Raw genomic sequence first — 22,878 nt, 5'->3', positions numbered from 1 at the left:
AGAAGCTAAGTACAAAAGACCTAATATTGAGATTTCATTCCTATTAGATCAAAAGTGGAATTCATGGACTCACGGGTGGGAGAGAAAAGAGTTACTGTCTAAAGGTTAAAGAGAGTTTTTCAGGATAAAAAAATCTTCAACCAGAAATGAATATTTAATAGTAGTAGTAATTATATAGTTACATGGATTTATAAAATGTTATTGAATTATTCTTTAAAATGATGAAAGCTGTAAACATATCATAAATATTTTATTGAAATTTAAAGACCCAGCTTGATGACTTGTGTTCTAATTCAACTGAGATTTTCAAAGAGATTATATCTAAAGGGAAGATTTGTGTTCTAAGAATCATAGACTGGAGCTAGGGATTCCAGAGCTAGGAATCCCAATGAACATGTCTGAAACAGATGAGTTTCACACAAATAAAAGGATTTTATTGACACATGATATTCTATTACAGTAATAAATATAATACATCCTCTACAGCGTAGTCTGCAGTTCAGAAGCTGATGTGCCCATCGGGGACCATCTTAACCTTTGGCACCATCTTCTTCAAAGCTGCATTAAACGGGAGCTTCTGTTGTCTGAGAAACACACAGAGGGCACAGGATTGACATCAGTCCCAGTGCCTCACAACACACGGTGAAGGTCCATCATGCCTGTCCTTCTCACTCCCCTGTTTTAAAATAGCTAGTGCTATAAAATGTCAACATTTCAAATATAAAAATTATTTTATACAAATATAAGTCATTATATAATCATTCTTAAAATACAGCATTGTTATATATGAGTTTGAAACATTATTACTAAAATAAATATTTCCCAGAGAAAATTTCATTTGCATCACAAATTATAAAACAAAAGCATATAAAACTAATCCACAATTAAATCTTTTTCAGAGTGTGTCCTCGACCACTGAGGAGAGGAGACAGTATGAAGTGCACACAGCTGGCTGAGAGCACACGGACACAGCACTGCACATTATCTACCCACACAGCCCATGGCCTGGCTACATGCTAACTCCTGGGCCTGGCACTGCACTGCACTGCTCTGCACTAACACAGCCTTCCTTCACTTCAGAAGTCTTGAAGATCTGTTGCTTTCTGGGAACATAAGTGTGTCAATTTCCATCTCAAGGAAATTATCCTGGCCCCTTTATGGGACTGTAATGGTTCTTTTCCTAGGTCAGGGATGCATTCTGATAGTAAGAATGTTTAGCTGTATGGTAGTAAGTCTAGATGGTCTTAATCTTAATTTCCAAGATCTGGATATTCTTAATCCTGGTGGGTTACTAGATCATCAGATGTCAAGAGGGGCATCTTTCAGTACCAGCCAGTATTTTTATAGTATTCTAACACTTGCTTGGAATGGGACAATAAATAGAAGGCAATACAGCTGTGTGCCTAAATATCTTGGTGGAAAGAAAGTTGGGCTAGGAGCTATATAAACCACTGTTTTAGTTCTCTTTACTTCATCCTATAATCACTATAATTTCAGTTCTTCAATAATGCAAATTGACCAGCTGCACAGAATAAGCTGACTAACTCACCTGGCTGGCACTTACAGCTGTCTTCCAGTTATTATTAGGGAGCCAATGTTTTTAGAAAAATCTGGCTTGCAGGACACAAGTGGTCATCATCAAGTATCTGAAGTGCCTTTCAAATGCTCTGATCACTGCTGAACAGTCAGTTACCCAGACCCATGTGAACATTTTTTGATTTCTCTTCTGAAACAGTCTCTCAAAAAGCACATCGTGGGCTTCACCCTGCTTTCAAAGGCACAGATGGTGGGGTTCTCCTCCTCCAAGTCCATGAGCAGACTCCATACTTTCTCACTCTGTAATCATTTGCACTGACTCTTTCTTTCCTCTTTCCTTCTTCTTTGCTTTCCTGTATGTATGTCCATTGCTGTGCATGCATGTGTGTATGTACTTGAATGTGGAAGCAAGAGGACATCCACAGGTGTTATCCCTTGGGTGCCCGACCTGGAACTCTCTTTGTGGGCTAGGATCACTTGCCACAGAGCTCCTGGGATCCACCTGTCTCTGTGTCCGCAGCACTGGGGTTAGAAGCCTGGGGAATGCCTGGCTTTTGCCTTTTGCATGGGTTCTGGGAATGAATGGGCTCAGTGCACTGAGCTGCTTCCCCAGCACTAGAGCCGGGTTTCTTGGACTTCTTCTTCCGTCTCCTCTTTGAGAGCACTGATCTGCGGTCGAGGCTTCTGCTTGCTGGAGTGTCGACCCTGAGCCAGCTTCATCTTCTCTGAGGCACTAATGGCCTGCTGGAAGATGCTCTTCTCACTCAGAAGAGCCTGAAGGGAGTCATACTGCCAGACATTGCCCTCCTCTATGACCTAGGGGAAAGGCCAATAGATAGTGAGACCTTGGAGTGAAGATCAGGCGGTGCTGACACAGAAACTGACCCAGGCCCAAAAAAGAACAGAAGTCCAAAGAAAGCACAGGATTCAGAGCTTGTACTTCTCACTTAACTTTCACATCTGGGAAATTCGCTGGGAAAGTAGCAACAGGGCTTTGAAAAATAAGTGTAATTTTAGCTGTTGCCCTCCTTCACAGAACAGTTGAGCAACTGAAGGAGCTTTGTAGAGCAGAATAATCTATGACCCACCTCTTATGTATTCTTAAACTGAGCTTGCACACGGTACCATTAACTTTTGAGTTTCCTGACACTGGCGTCTGAGGCCTACCAATCCCAAATTGGCCAGGCGTGACTGCAAATCATGCCTGCAGTGCATGGTAAATGTTTTGCAAGCTTAAGGTCGGAGAGTAGAGCTCCTTACCTAGACCCTGAACTTGACCACAGCAGAACAAGCGATGTGTCTACTCTCTAGGCACTTGTCACTGGGCAATGACAATAGGAACAACAATCCTTCAGTTAAAAAGCCTTTACCTCCAGAATACTCAAAAGCCTTGGGAAAGTGAAAATGTTATATGATCCTTGGAACTTCCCATGTCTAAATAGGAACTGTTGCATTGGGGAGGGGGGGCAGGGAATGAGAGGCGTCTGACAGGGACATTACCCTGAATTCCAGCAGTAACAAGGATGATGGAACAAGCTTCTCCCCCACTACATTAAACCACCAATGGTAAGGCCCATTGGTATCTTCCCCATGGGAAGTTTAGTTATTGAAAAAAAAAAACAGTTTTTTTCAATTGTGCTTTTTGTGACTTGTTTCCCATACAAAGATCTGAAAGCACAGATATCTTATCTACAGCATCATTTAGTAATATGATCAGAAAAGTGTGTTAAATTTCCCCATCACTTCATAGCTCAAGGTCAAGGGAGAGGGACTAAGGGTAGGTGGTAGATGTGTGGCCTACGGATGAAGAAAGGGGTATGCAAACCCAGTTATGCAAGGTTGTTTCAATAAAGGAGAACGAGAGGTCAAGTGTAAAAAGCTCACCAAAAATCGCTGACAATCCAACATTGCTTCTATCCTGTGTTCACAGAGGATTACTGTGCAACCAGCGAAGGCTTGTTTTAGAACTCGTCGAATTACTTGGTATGTTCTAGCAAAGCAAGAAAATGCCACATAAAATATTAGAGAGTGTGAATTAGCTGCCTTTATCTTTGACAATATGTATAGTATTCTATAGTTAGTTCTTAAAAATACTTTTAGCAAAATGTTGATACAAAATTAGTCACAATAAGCTTTTAAACCATTTTAAGTATTTAATACACTAATAAAGCAAATGCTTAAAAGAGAATTTCATAAAAATGAAAATACATTTTATGTAGATTCAGTATCAGTTATTTATTTTGTGCTATTAATGTATTTATTATATAAATAGGATACAGAGGGAAGCTGTAAGAGTGTGCATACCTTACTAAATATTTTATTATGTGTTAATGAGACTGAAGAGTTTTATAAATTCCAGACTCAAGTCAGGAGGGAAAATGGAACTCTTGTTGAAAAAAAAGTCCTTGTGTTCACATTAAATAGTGAATTTCCCCTGGAGAATTATTTTGTACACCCTACTTGTAGGCCTGGTAGCTGAATGGGGGTTTGTATCAATATGGGTTAACTTCAATGACTCTACTTCTATTGCACTATTATCTAATAGGATTACTGGAACTTACATGGGGTCTAGATGGGCACTGGGCTCATCAAGCAGTATGATCTTGGCCTTACTGAGAACAGATCTGGCCAAGCACATTAACTGTTTATGGCCATGGCTTAGCATATAACCCCCATCCACAAGGGTAAAGTTGAGCTGTCCAGGAAACTGCTCTATCACAGACTTGAGTCCAACCTGTAGAAAATAAAGAAAAACACTGTGCTTAGAAGGGGCATAAATAACTAAAATCACTCAAGAGGCTGACATTCTATAAGCAGACATGAGTTTGCACAGAATAAATTTCACATCACCTCAACTCCCAACTACTTAGTTTAATTAAACAAAATCTGACAATAATGTTGGTAGCACTAAACAGACTGGAGGATTTCTTTCAGCCCCACACTTCATTAAAAAAAAATCATTCAGTGTTCACCTGGTATCATGTTTCCTAGCAGTGATAAACAAATATATCTGTTCCTGTCAAATAATATATACATATATATGGATAAATGGATGCAATTGCAATACAATCAATATGTGCTTTAAAGATAATAGATACAGAACACAGTTATTCATTCCATTATAACTGATGGCAAAGATTCAAGAGCAGAAAGGGTAGAAGAAATGACATGACATATTCATCTTCTATCTGTAATACAGGATGAGAAATATCACAAAAATCAGCTGAGGAAGCTTTAAAAATTACATGACATCCTAATACTTATCTCCTTCACTTATAAACTCTGAGACACTGATAACTTTCTCATGAAGTAAGAAGTTACTTAGTTTAAAATGGAACATGACTAAAATTTAAAGGCCTTTATTGTTAGGGTAGAATATGAAGATTCTGTTAGAATTAATGGCTTATATTTTTAAACTGCAATTTAAAAGGGGGTTTAATAAAAAGATCAGAAAGGCATTTTGTCAAATTTAAGGCATAATTATAGATGTCTTGGTGGTTGTTCCTTATTCAAATACATGAACATTATATCTTCTTTGCTAAGAACCACTAAATGTATAAGAGCTAAATAAATACAGACAAGATTGCTTCTTGCTCTTCACGAATTGGAATCTTGTATGTGCAGGTAAGATCTATAACCATATAGCTCTAAAATATGCAGATGAGGTAAGACCGTCCAAAGGATCTCATGATTTTGGAGATGAGTTCAGAAGTGGCTCACATCACTGTTATTGACAGTTTCTCATGTGCTCATTATGGAAGTTCAAACATGTGGCTTGTTAAAACTACCTTTTGTGTAAGCTTGTTACTGTTTACAAGGTTTCTGAGATAGTAGGGAATGCAGGCACACAAGACAAGAAAGACTGCCTGATGTATCTCAGGGGATACAATATAAGGCTTTGTCCCATGCATATTAGGATTCAATACCAACACCAACTCACCTCCTGTCTCCATATTTTGGTTATTTACATGGTATCAATGTGTGTGTCTAAGCTCACGGTTTTAAATGCCTATCTCCAGCCTAGAAGTTCTCCCAGGTGTTTCTGAAACCTTTCTTTTTGTCAGTTCTGGGACACTGATCTTTGTCTGGCCTTCTGTCATTTCTTAAGCATCATACCACAAGTATCAATGAGTCAAATTGTCAATATATTACAGAAATATTTAGAAGATTTTCCTAAAATGTAGGTTTGTAATTGGATCATTTCTCTGTTTTAAATCCTATAGTAGTTCTTTTCCTGGAAGAATAAAATGCAGTTGTTCTCATGTGGCACACAGGACATCCTGACCTCTCCCCACCCCCGCCACACACCTACTATTGTGTCCAGCAGCATCAATATTTAAGTATTCATGCAGCTTAACATTCTTAGGATTTGTCCTACTGCTCAGTCTGAATACCCTTTTAAATATCCAGCCAGGCATTCTATATTAGAATTGTGTATGCTTCCCCGGTTAGACCATACATTTCTTGAAAGTAAATACGTGTTCTTCAGACCATACATTTCTCAAAAGTAAATATGTGTTCTTCAGTTAGGAACACTCTCAGCCTCAACATATTCATTCATTCATTCATTCATTCATTCATTCATCTTCCTGTCAGTCAGTCATTTAATATGTACTATGATCCTCCAATGCTGTAGGCAAACAAAACTAAGTCTTTAAGCATTTCAACTTAAGGATGAACAAATTAGTGCTAGTTTTAGCTCAGAAATTATATACTATACTCTATAAATCTTTAAGACTCTGTGACCACCTATCAGATTAGAAAGTTAAAAGCACGCAAATATGTTTAGATAAATCAGTACACTATACAGTAGTATTTGTAGGATATTTGTTTTGTATGACAGCTTTTTAAAGAAAAAAAAAAGGTGGATTGTGTTTTGCCTCTAAGCACTAGTGGGCAGTTTAAAAATGGATGCCCTCAGTTTCTTTTGTTCCCATTCTGCAAACTTCCCAGTGAAAATTCCCACTTAAAGGACCACTGTTTCTGCTATTTAAATTGTTTCTACAGCAGTTCCTTTGACTATGTGTGTGTAAAGACGATAAATTTAAAAAATAATCTAACAAGGAAATACAAACTTACAAACATCCCCACATTCTAAGAGCCAGAGGCAAGGGACCAAGATCCCACTGCTTAGTGGGGCTGAAACAGCAGAGCCCCCAAGTCAGGGTTGTATTTCTTTTCAGAATTCACCAGCCATCTTAGCAAGGCCATTCATATACTGAAATGAATGTGGTAATTTCTATTGGTCATTTAGCATGAGGATATTTTCACAACACATTTTACACGAGATAAAGGAATTCTTTACTTATTCAAATCATTCAATCAGTACTTAAAAAACCCCACCCACGGATTCAACTACTGAAGGAACAACAGAGTGCAGATTACATAATCCTGGAGAACTTAAAGTCTCATAGGAGATATGGAGTAGCCAAGAAGTGAATTTTGATTCAGTGTGGGAAATTTTGAGGAGCTGAGGCATGGTGTGCATCTAGGAAAGTCTCCTTTCCCAAAGCAGGAGGCCCAGGATGGGTTCAGAGCAAAGTGAGGCATGGAGGAAGGCTTGAACGGTGAGAAGGAGCAGGAGTAGTAGACTGCACGGCTTCCCCAGGTACAGAGACCAGACGGTGAAAAGCAGAAGCAACCACAGGGCACAGAGCAAGCAGCACACTGTGCTCTACAGAAAATTAAAATTCATAGTAGTGGAATCACAGGACAGGTAGGGGCTGGGGCTGAGGGTAGAGCAGCAAAGACCAAATCACAAAGGTCCTTCAAGCAATGTTCAACAGGAGCCATGTCCAGCAGAGGCCCAGGGAGGGGTGGTAAGCAGGCTGAAGATTCAGGCTTTGGAAAGCTCTCCAGGGCTGCATAGGGCAGCGAGCTGCCGTGAACCAGGGTAGGAAGGTTAGACTTTTGTCCCAGTGTCTTAGTAGGCTGACACACCTCAATGTGTTCCTGTTTGCCCATACTGATCATCAACCACATAGGATTAAAACCTCGGATTTGTGCCTTTTAACCTGAATCTCCTTCCTGTTGATGTAAGCTAGGGGTTGGTGCTTGTGTTTCTTTGTGGTCTTTTCAGCAAAAGAAGAAAAACAAACAAACAAACAAACAAACAAAACAACCACCACCAACACCACCACCAACAACAAAAAAAATCCTCTTACTCAAACTATGAGATGTTCAGGTTAGCTCAGCAGCATTATCTTTGTAAACAAACTTAATGAAAACAAACTTAAATAGAGGATGAATGAAAAGATACATCTAAAGATGGACTGGTAGACAAAATCTAATCATGTGACTGCCTGTATTATTGTGGAATCTAAAGTCTTGTAAGCACATCTCCTAACATTTTACATGACTTTATGGTCTCACTTTCCTGCAAATTTTATGGAGACTTGGCAATACCTGTACGTTTTATAAAGCCTAATACCTTACTTCCCAAGTTCTCTCCCAGCACATTGTATTCTTACAGTTCTCTCTGTAAAAGTACACCAAGGATCTTACAGTATATCACTAGCAATTTAGTTAATGTTTTCTTTAAAAACCTTGCGTTTGCTGGGTAATAAGGAAACCCTGATAATGAAAAACGGTTAATCTCAGTGCATTTTATTAGGAGAAGGTTAAGGTTGGTTATGAAGGGGTTAGGATTTAGCACTCAGAGGCTTCAAAGCTCCTGGCAAGATTTGTTCTGGGGGTGGGGGTGGGGGAGGCAGAAGAGCAACAATGGGCAAAGTGCAGGGAATGGGGAATGCCAACATGAAACCTAAAGCTCCAAGTCTCACAGAGCTGGCTGCGTTGAGACTTTGTAATTTCCAGTTGTAAACTGATACCAAAATGTGTTAAGAGTTTGGGATTTGTTGAAATGGAATAATACATTTTCATAAGAAACAGACATGACTTTGGAGAGGAGTAAAGGACAGAACTCTATGTTCACATGTCTTCACAAACTCATTTTAACATCCGACTGTCTAAGGTAGTGCTACTGAGAGATGAAATAAAACATCTGGGAAGTGATTAGGTCCTGGGGTCTAAGTAGCCCATGGATGGGATTAGCACTATGAAAAGAGCCTTCATAGTGCTCACTGACCACTTAAACTGAGTGAGGCACAGCAAGAAATACACCTTGGAAGTAACAGGAAAGTAGGGCCTTAGCAGATAATAAATATTGTCTGCTGGCTCCTTAACCTTAGACTTCTCAGTGTCCAAAATGGTGAGAGAAACTTATCTTGTCTGTGCGCAACTGAGTCTACAGAACTTAAGTAAAGCATCACAACAGACTGCATGGAGAGGAGTGACACCCCTGAAAGGGGGTGCATCAAATGTTCTGACGTGGATGTGCCAGGAAATCAGAGCACTGTGCTACAAGGTGGGCATACATGCATTCCAGTGTTCACACGTGCACACACAGGTAGATGTGTAAAACTGCCTGTCATCTGTGACAAACACACTTGGTGCATGATCTACCGCTTTAAAACTATTTCATCATCCTTACCTCATCTGCAACTTTCCATATTTCTTCATCTCTCCATTTTCCATTTGGATCCAGGTTTTGTCTGAATGTTCCAGAAAAGATAAATACTTTCTGCAATGGTAAAGATAATTAGAAAATATAAATAACCTATACATCTTTTAATGTTTTTCTCTTTATTTCAAACTATTTCAAGTAGGAAATGAAACAAATGGGCATCCATGTATTCATTTGCTAGTTATACTTTTCTATATTTGCTTTACATCATTCTAAGGAAAAATATAGTAGCATTTAAAAAAATTTTTTTGGATTTTTTTCTTATTTCAATGCCCTTGGGATAAGGAAATTGAGGCCACTGTACTCTGGAGATAGTTGAGTCTCTTCTACTAGTATTCCTTTACATATCTTCTTACTGCTCTGTGGAGAAGTCAGCAGCCGCCATCCTAGCTCCCAGTAGGATGAGAGAGGCGACCCCAGGTACTGAGATATCCTGCTCCAAATGCAAGTGCACTCTCATTCATAAAACAAACTTTACTAAAGCTCAAAGCACACATTGCACATAACACAATAATTGTGGGTGACTTTAACACTGCACTCTCCTCAATGGATCAATCAGGAAAACAGAAACTAAACAGGGACACAGTGAAACTAATTGAAGCTTTGGACCCATTAGATTTAACAGATATATATATATATATATATATATATATATATATATATATATATATATGTATATGTATATGTATATGTATGTGTCTGTGTCTGTGTATAAGTATATGTATATATGTATATGTATATATATAAAACATTTCATCCTAAAGCAAAAGAACCTTTTCTTTAGTACCTCATGGTACCTTCTCCAAAACTGATCATATAATTGGTCACAAGACAGACCTCAACAAATATAAGATCAAAATAATCCCATGCCTCCTATCAGATCACTAGGGAGTAAAAGTGGTCTTCAATAGCAACAAAAACAACAGAAAACCCACAAACACATGGAAACTGATGAATACTCTCCTCAATGATACCTTGGTCAAGAAAGAAATAAAGGAAGAAATCAAAGACTTTTTAGAATTTAATGAAAATGAAGACACAACATACCCAAATCTATGGGACACAATGAAAGCAAGTGCTAAGAGGAAAACTCATAGCCCTGAGTGCCTCCAAAAAAGAAAATGGAGAGAGCATACACTAGCAGCTTAATGGCACACCTGAAAGTTCTGGAACAAAAAGAACCTAATTCACCCAGGAGTAGAAGAAGTCAGGAAGTCATCATACTCAGGGCTGAAATCAATCAAGTAGCCTTCCTATATTCAAAGTATAAGCAGGCTGAGAAAGAAATTAGGGAAATGACACCCTTCACAATAGCCACAAATAGTATAAAGTACCTTGGGGTGACTCTTACCAAACATGTGAAATATGTGTATGACAAGAACTTCAAGACTCTGAAGAAGGAAATGAAAGAAGACCTCAAAAAATGGAAAAACCTCCCATGCTCATGGATCAGCAGGATTAATATAGATAAAATGGCCATTTTGCCAAAAGCAATATACAGTTTCAACACAATACCCCTCAAAATCCCAACTCAATTCTTCATAGAGTTAAAAAGAGCAATTCTCAAATTCATCTGGAATAACAAAAAACCCAGGGTGGCTAAAACTATTCTCAACAACAAAAGAAATTCTGGGGGAATCAGTATCCCTGACCTCAAGCAATACTACGGAGCAATAGTGTTAAAAACTGCATGGTATTGGTACAGTGACAGGCAGGCAGATCAGTGGAATAGGACTGAAGATCCAGAAATGAACTCAGATACGTATGGCCACTTGATCCTCGACAAAGGGGCTGAAAACATCCAATGGAAAAAAAGATAGCCTTTTCAAAAAATGGTGCTGGTTCAACTGGAGGTCATCATGCAGAAGAATGCGAATTGATCCATCTTTGTCTCCTTGTACTAAGTTCTACTCCATATGGATCAAGGACCTACACATAAAGCCAGACACTCTGAAGCTAATAGAAAAGAAACTGGAGAAGACCCTTGAGGACATCAGTACAGGGGGAAAGTTTCTGAACAGATCACCAACAGTGTATGCTCTAAGATCAAGAATTGACAAATGGGACCTTATAAAATTACAAAGTTTCTGTAAAGCAAAGGACACCATCAAAAGGACAAATCGGCAACCAACAAATTGGGAAAAGATCTTCACCAACCCTACATCAGATAGAGGGCTAATATCCAATATATACAAAGAACTCAAGAAGTTAGATCCCAGAAAACCAAATAACGCTATTAAAAATGGGGTACAGATTTAAACAAAGAATTTTCACCTGAAGAACTTCGGATGGCGGAGAAGCATCTTAAAAAATGCTCTACTTCATTAGTCATTAGGGAAATGCAAATCAAAACAACCCTGAGATTTTACCTTATACCAGTCAGAATGGCTAAGATTAAAAATTCAGGAGACAGCAGGTGTTGGTGAGGATGTGGAGAAAGAGGAACACTCCTCCACTGCTGGTGGGGTTGCAAATTGGTACAACCACTCTGGAAATCAGTCTGGCGGTTCCTCAGAAAACTGTGCACCTCACTTCCAGAAGATCCTGCTATACCACTCCTGGGCATATACCCAGAAGATTCCCCACCATGTAATAAGGATACATGCTCCACTATGTTCATAGCAGCCCTATTTATAATAGCCAGAAACTGGAAAGAACCCAGGTATCCCTCAACAGAAGAATGGATGCAAAAAAATGTGGTATATATATGCAATGGAGTACTATTCAGCCATTAGAAACAATGAATTCATGAAATTCTTAGGCAAATGGATGGAGCTGGAGAACATCATACTAAGTGAGGTAACTCAGTCTCAAAAGATCATGGTATGCACTCACTAATAAGTGGATATTAATTTAGAAAACTGGAATACCCAAAACATAATCCACACATCAAATGAGAAGAACAGAGGAGTGGCCCCTGGTTCTGGAAAGACTCAGTGTATCAGTATAGGGCAAAACCAGAACAGGGAAGTGGGAAGGGGTGGGTGGGAGAACAGGGGGAGGGAAGGGGGCTTATGGGACTTTCGGGGAGTGGGGAGCCAGAAAAGGGGAAATCATTTGAAATGTAAATAAAAATATATCGAATAAAAAAAAGAAAAGAAAAAAAGAAAACCATACAAAGAATCAACAAAATCAGGAGCTGGTTCTTTGAGAAAATCAACAAGATAGATAAACCCTTAGCCAGACTAACCAAAGGGCACAGAGACAGTATCCAAATTAACAAAATTAGAAATGAAAAGGGAAATATAACAACAGAAACTGAGGAAATCCAAAAATATCATCAGATCCTACTACAGAAGCCTACACTCAACACAACTGGAGAATCTGGAGGAAATGTACAGGTTCCTAGACAGATATCAAATACCAGAATTAAATCAGGATCAAATAGATCACCTAAACAGTCCCATAACCCCTATAGAAATAAAAGGGGTCATAGAAAGTCTCCCAACCAAAAAAAGCACGGGACCAGATGGCTTCAGTGCAAAATTCTATCAGACCTTCAAAGAAGACCTAACATCAATACTCTTCAAACAATTCCACAAAATAGAAACAGAAGGAAAACTACACAACTTGTTCTATGAAGCCACAATTATGTTGATACTAACACCACACAAAGATCCAACAAAGAAAGAGAACTTCAGGCCAATTTCCCTTATGAATATCGATGCAAAAATACTAAATAAAATTCTTGTCAACCGAATCCAAGAACACATCAAAACGATCATCCACCATGATCAAGTAGACTTTATCCCAGGGATGCAGGGATGGTTCAATATAAGGAAATCCATCAATGCAATCCACTACATAAACAAACTCAAAGAAAAAAAAAACACATGATCATTTCATTAGATGCTGAATAAGCATTTGACAAAATTCAGCATCCTTTCATGCTAAAAGTCTTGAAAAGAACAGGAATTCAAGGCCCATACCTAAACATTGTTAAAGCAATATACAGCAAACCAGTAGCCAACATCAAATTAAACTGAGAGAAACTTGAAGCAATCCCACTAAAATCAGGGACTAGACAAGGCTGCCCTCTCTCTCTCTCTCCATATCTTTTCAATATAGTACTTGAAGATCTAGCTAGAGCAATTGGACAACATAAGGAGGTCAAAGGGATACAAATTGGAAAGGAAGAAATCAAATTATCACTATTTGCAGATGACATGATAATCTACTTAAGTGACCCAAAAAACTCCACCAGAGAACTCCTACGGCTGATAAACAACTTCAGCAAAGTGGCTGGTTATAAAATCAACTCAACAAATCAGTTGCCTTCCTATACTCAAAGGATAAGCAGGCTGAGAAAGAAGTTAGGGAAATGAAACCCTTCACAACTGCCACAAACAATATAAAGTAACTTGGTGTGACTCTAACCAAACAAGTGAATGATCTATATGACAAGAACTTCAGGTCTCTGAAGAAGGATATCAATGAAGACCTCAGAAAATGGAAAAATTTTCCATGCTCTTGGATTGGCAGGATTAAAAATTAAAATGGCCATCTTGCCAAAAACAATCTACAGATTCAACTTAATCCGCATCTGTCTTAATCAGGGTTTCTATTCCTGCACAAACATCATGACCAAGAAGCAAGTTGGGGAGGAAAGGGTTTATTGAGCTTACACTTCTGCAATGCTGTTCATCACAAAAGGAAGTCAGGACTGGAACTCAAGCAGGAGCTGATGCAGAGGCCATGGAGGGATGTTTCTTACTGGCTTCCTTCCCCAGGCTTGCTCAGCCTGTTCTCTTATAGAACCCAGGACCACCAGCCCAGAGATGGCACCACCCACAGGAGGCTCTCCCCCTTGATCACTAACTGAGAAAATGCCCCACAGCTGGATCTCATGGAGGCACTTCCCCAACTGAAGCTCCTTTCTCTGTGATAACTCCAACCTGTGTCACGTTGACACACAAAACCAGCTAGTACAATTGGCCCCTGTCAACTTGACACACAAACACATCACTATTAAGCCTCAACCCTTATTTTCTCATTCATCCCCAAGATCTAAATTACTTTAAAAGTCCCACAGTCTTTACATATTAAACATTCAATCACTTTAAAATGTCCAATATCTTTAAAATTCAAAGTCTTTTTAAATATTCAAAGTCTCTTAACTGTGGGCTCCACTAAAATACTTTCTTCCTTCAAGAGGGAAACATATCAGGGCACAGTCACAACCAAAAGCAAAACTCAAATTCCAGTGCTTCAATGTCTGGGATTCAACTCACGATCTTCTGGGCTCTTCCAAGGGCTTGGGTCACTTCTCCACCTCTGCCCTTTGTAGCACACAGCTTGTCTTCTAGTCTCCAGCTGCCTGTACTCCACTGCTGCTGCTGTTCTTGGTGGTCATTGCATGGTACTGGCATCTCCAAAACACTGCTATCTTCCAGGGAAATTAGGCTTCAGCAATAGCTTCTCATAGACTGTCTTCATGGTGACAAGCCTCTGCTCCTATGCATGACCCCTTCAAGACCTGGGCCATCAATTGCAACTGAGGCTGCACCTTTACCAATGGCCTTCTGTGGTCTCTCACTGTGCCAAGAGACTCAGCTGCTCTTCATGACCCCTTCATGCCTTCAAAACCAGTACCATCTGAGTGACTCTTACACAATACCAAGTCCATCCACAGCACAAAATACAACTGTGTCTATCTCTGGAACACACTCTCTGTGCTCTCAGAAAATGCTTCCCAGAAGATTTCACCTCAGTGATGCTGGTCTCTTCTTAATCACCGCTAATTTCTTAGCTCCAGCTAACCAGCATCAATAGTCCCAGTAACACAAGGGTTAGAATTAGTGGTTCTGGTATCTTGTTAATCACAGCTGATTCTTAAGTCCCAACTAACCAAAACCACAGAATCTTCACAATCGAAACATGGCCCTGATGAGAGTCTTTAATCTTCCCTCTGAAATTTCACAAGTCAGGCCTCCATCTTCTACAGTGTTCTTAACATTGTCTTCCAAGGTCCTACAGAATTTTCCACAGAGCTCTTAACATCCTAATGGCTCTTCTAGCTCTAAGTTCCAAAGTCCTTCCACAGTCCTCCCCAAAACATGGTCAGGTTGTCACAGGAATACCCCACTCCTGGTACCAATTTGTCTTAGTCAGGGTTTGATGTTTTCCTGCACAAACATCATGACCAAGAAGCAAGTTGGGGAGGAAAGGGTTTATTGAGCTTACACTTCTACATTGCTGTTCATAACAAAAGGAAGTCAGGACTGGAACTCAAGCAGGAGCTGATGCAGAGGCCATGGAGAGATGTTCCTTACTGGCTTGTTCAGCCTGCTCTCTTATAGAACCCAGGACCACCAGCCCAGAGATGGTACCACCCACAAGGGGCCCTCCCCCCTTGATCACTAATTGAGAAAATGCCCCACAGCTGGATCTCATGGAGGCACTTCCCCAACTGAAGCTCCTTTCTCTGTGATAACTCCAACCTATGTCAAGTTGACACACAAAACCAGCCAGTACACCATGAAAATCCCAACTCAGTTCTTCATAGAGTTAGAAAAAGCAATTCTCAAATTCATCTGGAATAACAAAAAACCCAGGATAGCTAAAACTATTCTCAACAGTAAAAGAACTTCTGGGGGAATCAGTATCCCAGAACTCAAGCAATACTACAGAGCAATAGTTTTAAAAACTGCATTGTATTGGCACAGTGACAGGCAAGTGGAACAATGGAATAGAATTGAAGACCCAGAAATGAATCCACACACCTATGGTCACTTGATCTTTGACCAAGGCGGTGAAAACATCCAGTGGAAAAAAGATAGCCTTTTCAACAAATATGCTGGTTCAATGGGAGGTCAGCATGCAGGAGAATGAGAATTGATCCATTCTTATCTCCTTGTACTATGCTCAACTCCAAGTGGATCAAGGACCTCTGTGTAAACCAGACACACTGAAACTAATAGAAAAGAAACTGGGGAAAACCCTTGAGGAGCACAGGAGAAAAGTTCCTGAACAGAACACCAATAGCTTATGCTCTACGATCAAGAATTGACAAATGGGACCTCATAAAATTACAAAGTTTCTGTAAGGCAAAGGACACTGTCAAAATGACAAAAAGGCAACCAACAAATTGGGAAAAAATCTTCACCAACCCTACATCCGATAGAGGGCTAATATATACAAAGAACTCAAGAAGTTAGACCCGAGGGAACCAAATAACCCTATTAAAAAATGGGGTACAGATCTAACAAAAGAATTTTCACCTGAAGAAATTCAGATGGCTGAGAAGCACCTCAAGAAATGTTCAACATCATTAGTCATTAGGAAAATGCAAATCAGCGGGGCGGTGGTGGCACATGCCTGTAATCCCAGCACTCTGGGAGGCAGAGGCTTCAAGGCCAGCCTGGTCTACAGACTGAGTTCCAGGATGGCCAGGGCTATACAGAGAAACCCTGTATCGGGGGGGTGGGGGTGGGGGGGGGTGGGGGGGGGGAGGGGGAACCAAATCCAAAAAAAAAAACAAAAGAAAAAAAAGAAAATGCAAATCAAAACACACTGAGATTTCACCTCAGACCAGTCAGAGTGGCCAAGGTTAAAAACTCAGGAGGCAGCAGGTATTGGTGAGGATGTGGAGAAAGAGGAACAACACTTCTCCACTGCTGGTGGGATTGCAAGATGGCACAACCACCATGAAAATCAGTCTGGAGGTTCCTCAGAAAACTGGACATGACACTTCTGAAGGACCCTGGTATACAACTCCTGTGCATATACCCAGAGGATTCCCCGGCATATATTAAGGACACATGCTCCACTATGTTCCTAGCAGCCTTATTTATAATAACCAGAAGCTGGAAAGAACCCAGATGTCCCTCAATGGAGGAATGGATACAGAAAATGTGGTATATTTACACCATGAAATACTACTCAGCAATTAAAAACAATGAATTTCTAAAATTTTTAGGCAAATGGTTGGTACTGGAAAATATCATCCTAAGTGAGGTAACACAATCACAAAAGAATACACATGGAATGCAATCACTGATAAGTGGACATTAATTAGCCTAGAAGCTCTGAATACCAAAGACACAATAGCTTATCAAATGACTCCCATGAAGAAGTAAGGAGAGGGCCCTGATCCTGGAAAGACTTGATCCAGCATTGGAGGGGAGTACCAGGATAGAGGAAAAGGAGGGAGGTGATTGGAGAATGGGTGGAGAGAAGGCTTATGGTATATATGGGGAGGGGAGAACTGGGAAAGGGGAAAGCATTTGGAATGTAAACAAAAAATTTAGAAAATAAAAAAATAAAAATAAAACATACAAAAAAGAAAGTCTGGTAGAATTCTGAACTTAAAAAAAATGGTTGAATCAGGTTAAATAAATTATACTTTAGGAGAAATGAAAAAAAAAAAAAAAGAAACCCATGAGTGATCATAGCTCATATGTTTGTTCAAGGGCATGTGTGCTGGGGAAGAGAGGCAGGTGCTCCGCTGTGGAAACACCACTGCATGGCCATCGTCAAGATGCTTGCAGTCACACTTCCACTTAGGTGGACCATGTGCTTAGGAGCAAACCACTGTCTTAAGAGATCTCAGGTAATAAGTAATATTTTAAAAATAATATTTAGCCCTCTCCATACACCCAGAAGACTGGCAAAAAATTTTTGATGTCAATGTCTAAAATAACTTTCTTTCCTCTTATTAGTTTGGTTGCAATCTCTATAACTTTGAAAGAGTTATATATTTAGTTGAAATATATAATATAAATATTTACTTGGGACAAACAGTTGCTAATGGGAATGTAGCCTGCACAGATACATTGGTAGTTTTGTGCTGGCAACATAGATATGGCTGCAAAAAGGAACCCAGTCTCTTTTATTCCCATGCTTTGTAAAGCAGAGAAATGCCATCCTACTTCTGTCCTCTCTGCATCTCCATCTCAGTGCACACCAGGAACTCATAATTCATCTTATTCCTCAGCCTACCTAAAAAATGAGCCATTGGTCATTTATATTATCCTCAAACTCTATGTCAAATCAATTTCTTTTTTTAATTTCTGTTCCCACTGAACACTCCAAACTATCATTAGCTCTTTTTGTGTCACTAATAGAGCTTCCTAAATGGATTTCCTTCTTTATACTTTTGCTTTTCTTACAATATACCCAAATAATTAGTGAAAAATGTCAGTGACTTTCTCCTTCACTAAGGGCACACCATCCTTATGACCGGCCATCAGATCTCTGGGCCCCTTTCCCTTCCACTCTTTTCTAACCACACACACTTTGGTTCTTAGCTTCTTCACCTAAGTTTTCCTCTCAGCTAGAAATCTCCTCCTCCCTGATCTTCACGTGGCAGTTGATATCCTTCATGGTTGAAATTCAGTTTCACTTCCTGGGGGCACTGTTCTTTATCCTCAAGCAAAACAAGCTCCCCAATTATTTCCTATACTTTCATTCCTTAAATAATACCAAGGTTAGGTGGTGGGGATGTTGTTAAGTTGGCAAAAACAAACAAAAAAAAAAAAAACAAAAAAACAAAAAAACAAAAACGTTCAGTTAGCAAGAGGCCTTGGGTCTCATCCCAGAAGCACATAAACTGGGCGCCGCAGCATGTGCCCATAATTCCAACATTCAGGGATGGAAAAAGAGGATAAGAATCTCAGAGTTATCCTTTGTTACATACAAAGCTGGAGCCCAATCTAGGTCGCATGTCTCAAAGAAAACTACTAAGAGTATGTGGACACCTATGACTGCTGAAGGCCATGACTTTACTTTCTTTTTTACATGCAAATTTTGTATAAGTTCAGCAAAAGTTGCCCAAATGAGTGAGCTGATGTGCAGAAGTAAAAGCACAAAATATTAACAATCAGAGTAAATGCAGTGTTCCCTCAGATTTGAAAGTTAACTTCTCTAAGCTATTTTTTCTGGGTAATAAAGTTCTCTCTCCCCCTTCCTTCCCCTTGTCTCCCTCCCTATCCCTCCCTCTGTGTGTGTGTGTGTGTGTGTGTGTGTGTGTGAGAGAGAGAGAGAGAGAGAGAGAGAGAGATTACTAAAAGTGACCCAAATGCTTACAGATTATCACAGTTCTTTAATTATAACACTAACAGCCCAATAAATATGTGAAGATTCCTTATGGTTGCATCAGAAATTCTCTAACTTTTACTCATAATAGTATATAACATATATTAGTTTACTAAAGTTATGATGTTTTAACTAATTTATTTTAAGTAGATATACATTCAAAATTATGAAAGAAAGAAGCTGTCAGGAATCTAAAAGCTTTAGGCGTGGTAGATTTATTACAACTCAGAAATCTTGCAGGCTTTTGTTCATAATTTCATGTCTGGTAAAAGGTAATGGACCACATATCCAATTTTAAAGAAAAATCAACTAAACAAACTGGTTCAGCTGGAATTCAATTGTATACCATCAATCAGACATTCCATCCCTTTAATTCAAAGGGAACCTGGCAGTCGCTTGCCTTCGTGGTGCCAGCAGATGTCTTACTTCTGTTTCCTAAGCTGTTTAATCACCCACAAACTCCTCTGTATAACCGAAAGGTCTTTGGAGGCCACCCTAAACCCTTCTCTCTGGTTTATAAATTCACAGTGAAGGCCCTGAGAAGTGGAAGGATTGCCCCAACACGGCACGTTCAAATCTGCTGTGCACCAATTAAAAAAAAAAAAAAATGCGCCCGAAGCTTTCAAATCCCACAGATCCCCTATTGCCCGTATAAGAAACTACTCACTAATAAGTCAGTTGGGGCAAGCAAATATTTGATATTTATTTAATGTCATGTACGGTATAAAGAGCAGTTCTTGAGACTCTAAGCAGAATAAAGAGATCATCATTGTTCCCCACATGGCTCATCTCCTCCCTGCAGCTGCTGCCTCCACTTCTCAACTCTGGAAGTGGCTAAGCCTACATGGACTTCCCACAGCTGATCGTATATCGCTGCAACAGGCAATATGCTTTACAGTACTAGACGGCAAGTGAAAACAAAAAGCTTCTGAGGTGATTGCACTTAATATAAAAGTTTAATAGGAGAAGTGACTATCCCTGCTTACGTATGTATGTATGTATGTGTACGTCATGACTTGAAATGTGGCCCAAATGCTCATAAATACTGACAGTGGTTGAAATCTCTCTGATGATCTCTGCAGAAGTTTCTGACAGCACATCTGTACAATAAAAATCCTTCCCAGTATGCACCATGAAGATTCTCAGGTTGTATTAGAATGTTTAAAAATAATGTTTTGCTTTAAAGAATATATATCAACTAGAAAATTATGAATGACATATTTCTACTGAGAACTATTAACAGTTTGAAGCAAATATAGATTGTTATACTACCAGTGTATATGCCATTGATTTAAATATAAAAGACTGCATATTGGATGGTTAAATTCAGTTTCCTAGAAATCCAGAGTGCTTCATAACAGTTTTTATACTACAAAGTTTTAGTATAAACCTTTCCAAAGATATATAAAAATGTTTTCTTATCAAAGCATATAACCAAAGGTTTCAAATTTTAGGCTTAGAAATAGCTAAATTGTGTTGTACTTATTTGAAAATCTGACCTGAGAGTTATTTTTTCTGCCCTCCCTTAAATTTTACACTCTGTCCAACTATCTACCTTAGTAAATTCTAATTAACTGCATCACAGTATGATCATTTGAGAGTCCCTCATGTATTTACCAGTATGCTACCAAACCTTCTCCATTCCCTTTCTCAGCCCAGGAGAATTAGCCCCTTTCTACTGGACCCTGCCATGACGTCTAATGCCTCTCTGCTGTGATTTCCTCTCACCCTTCTCCCTTTCCCTTCATATTGACCTATCCTTTTGATTGTTCACAGTCTTCCTGCCTAGAACCTCATGTATCCAATCTTTCAAACCCTATAAACTTCATGACACTCTATAGCAATGTGTACATTACAACTTTCTTTGTGAAATTGTGCAAACTCATTTATTCATACTTATCGAACATACTCCCAGTCCAGTAGAAAGACAAAGGAGACATGACTTACCACCTCACTGAATTAAAAACAATAACTACCATTAACAGAGAATAATGATCAAGCAATGTGGGAAGGAAGAGTTTAAACACTTTTCATTCAATTTCCCCAAAAGCACAAATAATTGTTATTACTATACTCATTTTACAAATAAGGAAACTAAGACAGAGAAATTACACAGATGTCCTAATATTATACAGATTAGGGCCCAAATGCTGAAAGAACAACATATGTGAGAGACAGCAATATTTAGTGATTCAGCATAGAACAATGTCTTATGAATTCCTCTCATCCATGGTGTTCTGTTACATGTCTTACAACGGGAAAATTCAGAAGAAAAATATTTTACTAAGTATTTTTATCATTCTTTTTGTAACCCTGCTTTCATTTTCTGATCATTCTGTTTAAATCTTGTGTAACTAAGAAGATATGCAGATTATTTGAAAATGAGACATATTAGAACTACAAGCAGAAATACATAAGCAAGGCTTGAGATCCCGTCTGGGTCTGGACAGTCAAAGCAGAGCATTTGTGTTAAAGCATGGGAAAAAAAAAACACCCAAAAGACAAATAAAGAAAACCTCTCAATTCATAAAGTCTAACCAGTAAACAGCCACATGTTTTCTGCAGTCAGATAGAAAACAAGAAAAGAAAGGAGACAAAGCAGTAGGAAAGCAAGGCTTTCTGGAGCTCAGTCTCCGGATGCTTCTCACTCCTATACACGCCCTCACCAGCCCGCAGCTGGACAGAAGGCTTTAGTTATTACTGACTCACAGTCACTCATTTTGGCCTTATGTTTTCTGTTTTTAACTTCTGTCACAGGACAATGAGCATCATTTTGAGTTTCTTATTGGAAGTTTATAGGTTGGACTGGAACATCTCTGGCATATCAATGACAAGTCATATCTTTACATTTAATATAACTAAGAAGTTTGTAATATGATTGTAAGCACAAGATATAATAACTTTATATAGTGAATTTTAAGCTGTCACCAGAAATTTCATTGTTTTCATCTATACATGCTATCTGGTTTCTTTCAAAACAGAGGATGCCTCAAGTCTGTCTGTGGTGAGCATGATGTGTGGGTGGTGAGTATTTTTAAAGCATTAAGAGAAGGCGCCAGTGAGATGGCTCAGTGGATAATGTACACTTGCCACCCGACCCTGATGACCTCAATCCAATGTCCAAATTCCATGCTGGAAGGAGAGAGCTTGCTCCTGGAAGCTGTGTTCTGACCTTTCCAGGTGAGCCATGACCTGATGAGTGCAGGTCCCTCCTCTCACACTCAACACATGCAATAACTCACAAGAACTTACAGCCATCTAAATGTGTAACTGAAGCTTTAAAAATAATTGTTTTTTATCAATTATCTGCTTAACAAGGCCCAGAGTCAGTGACTACTTTCATCTTGGTACTCTAGTTGTCTAAGACAGTAAGATGCCATCTATTACCGTCACTGCCTCCTCTTCTTGACTCAGATCTCACAGCCAAGACAGAACAAGCAAAAAAGGCTCTGTTTTGGAACGTACATGGTAGTCTGAATTCTGAGTTGCATGTATTCTAAAATTGCCATGTAGTTCCTAAACTATAAAAGGAGGGAGAAAAAAAACTGTTAAGAGCTGCCCAAACCAATGGGACCTTGTGACTGCACAGCTAATGTTTCTGGATCCCTGCATAAGAGAGGGTATGCTGTTCAAAGTACTGGCTTCATGTATCTGAAAACTAGTGGCCAATGAACCTTGAACATTACACTAGCTCAGTGTGAGAGTGACCTTCTGAAGTACATCCTTGTTAAAGGAGACAGAGGAGAAAAGAAAACATGAAAAAGCAGACCAAATTAGCTTTC

The 22,878-nt window shown here is 39.2% G+C and overlaps 1 protein-coding gene across 1 annotated transcript in view; it reads right to left on the bottom strand.

Moving 5' to 3' along the window:
- Positions 1-438: 438 nt before the first annotated feature.
- Cftr (CF transmembrane conductance regulator) overlaps positions 439-22,878 on the bottom strand; it is a 170,083-nt gene continuing 147,643 nt past the window's right edge. Inside the window, exons 24-27 of the mRNA XM_052173280.1 lie at positions 9,029-9,118; positions 4,098-4,270; positions 3,421-3,526; positions 439-2,352 (exon numbers count right to left, since the gene is read on the bottom strand). Of these exons, the coding sequence (XP_052029240.1) occupies positions 2,152-2,352; positions 3,421-3,526; positions 4,098-4,270; positions 9,029-9,118 (570 nt within the window). The 3' untranslated portion in view covers positions 439-2,151. The remainder of the gene's footprint in view (positions 2,353-3,420; positions 3,527-4,097; positions 4,271-9,028; positions 9,119-22,878) is intronic.

The sequence above is a fragment of the Apodemus sylvaticus genome, chromosome 2 (genome assembly GCF_947179515.1).
Source record: "Apodemus sylvaticus chromosome 2, mApoSyl1.1, whole genome shotgun sequence".
NCBI classification, from domain to species: domain Eukaryota; kingdom Metazoa; phylum Chordata; class Mammalia; order Rodentia; family Muridae; genus Apodemus; species Apodemus sylvaticus.
The sequence above is the reverse complement of the archived record's forward strand: the minus strand, read 5'-3'. Positions and strand labels throughout refer to the sequence as shown.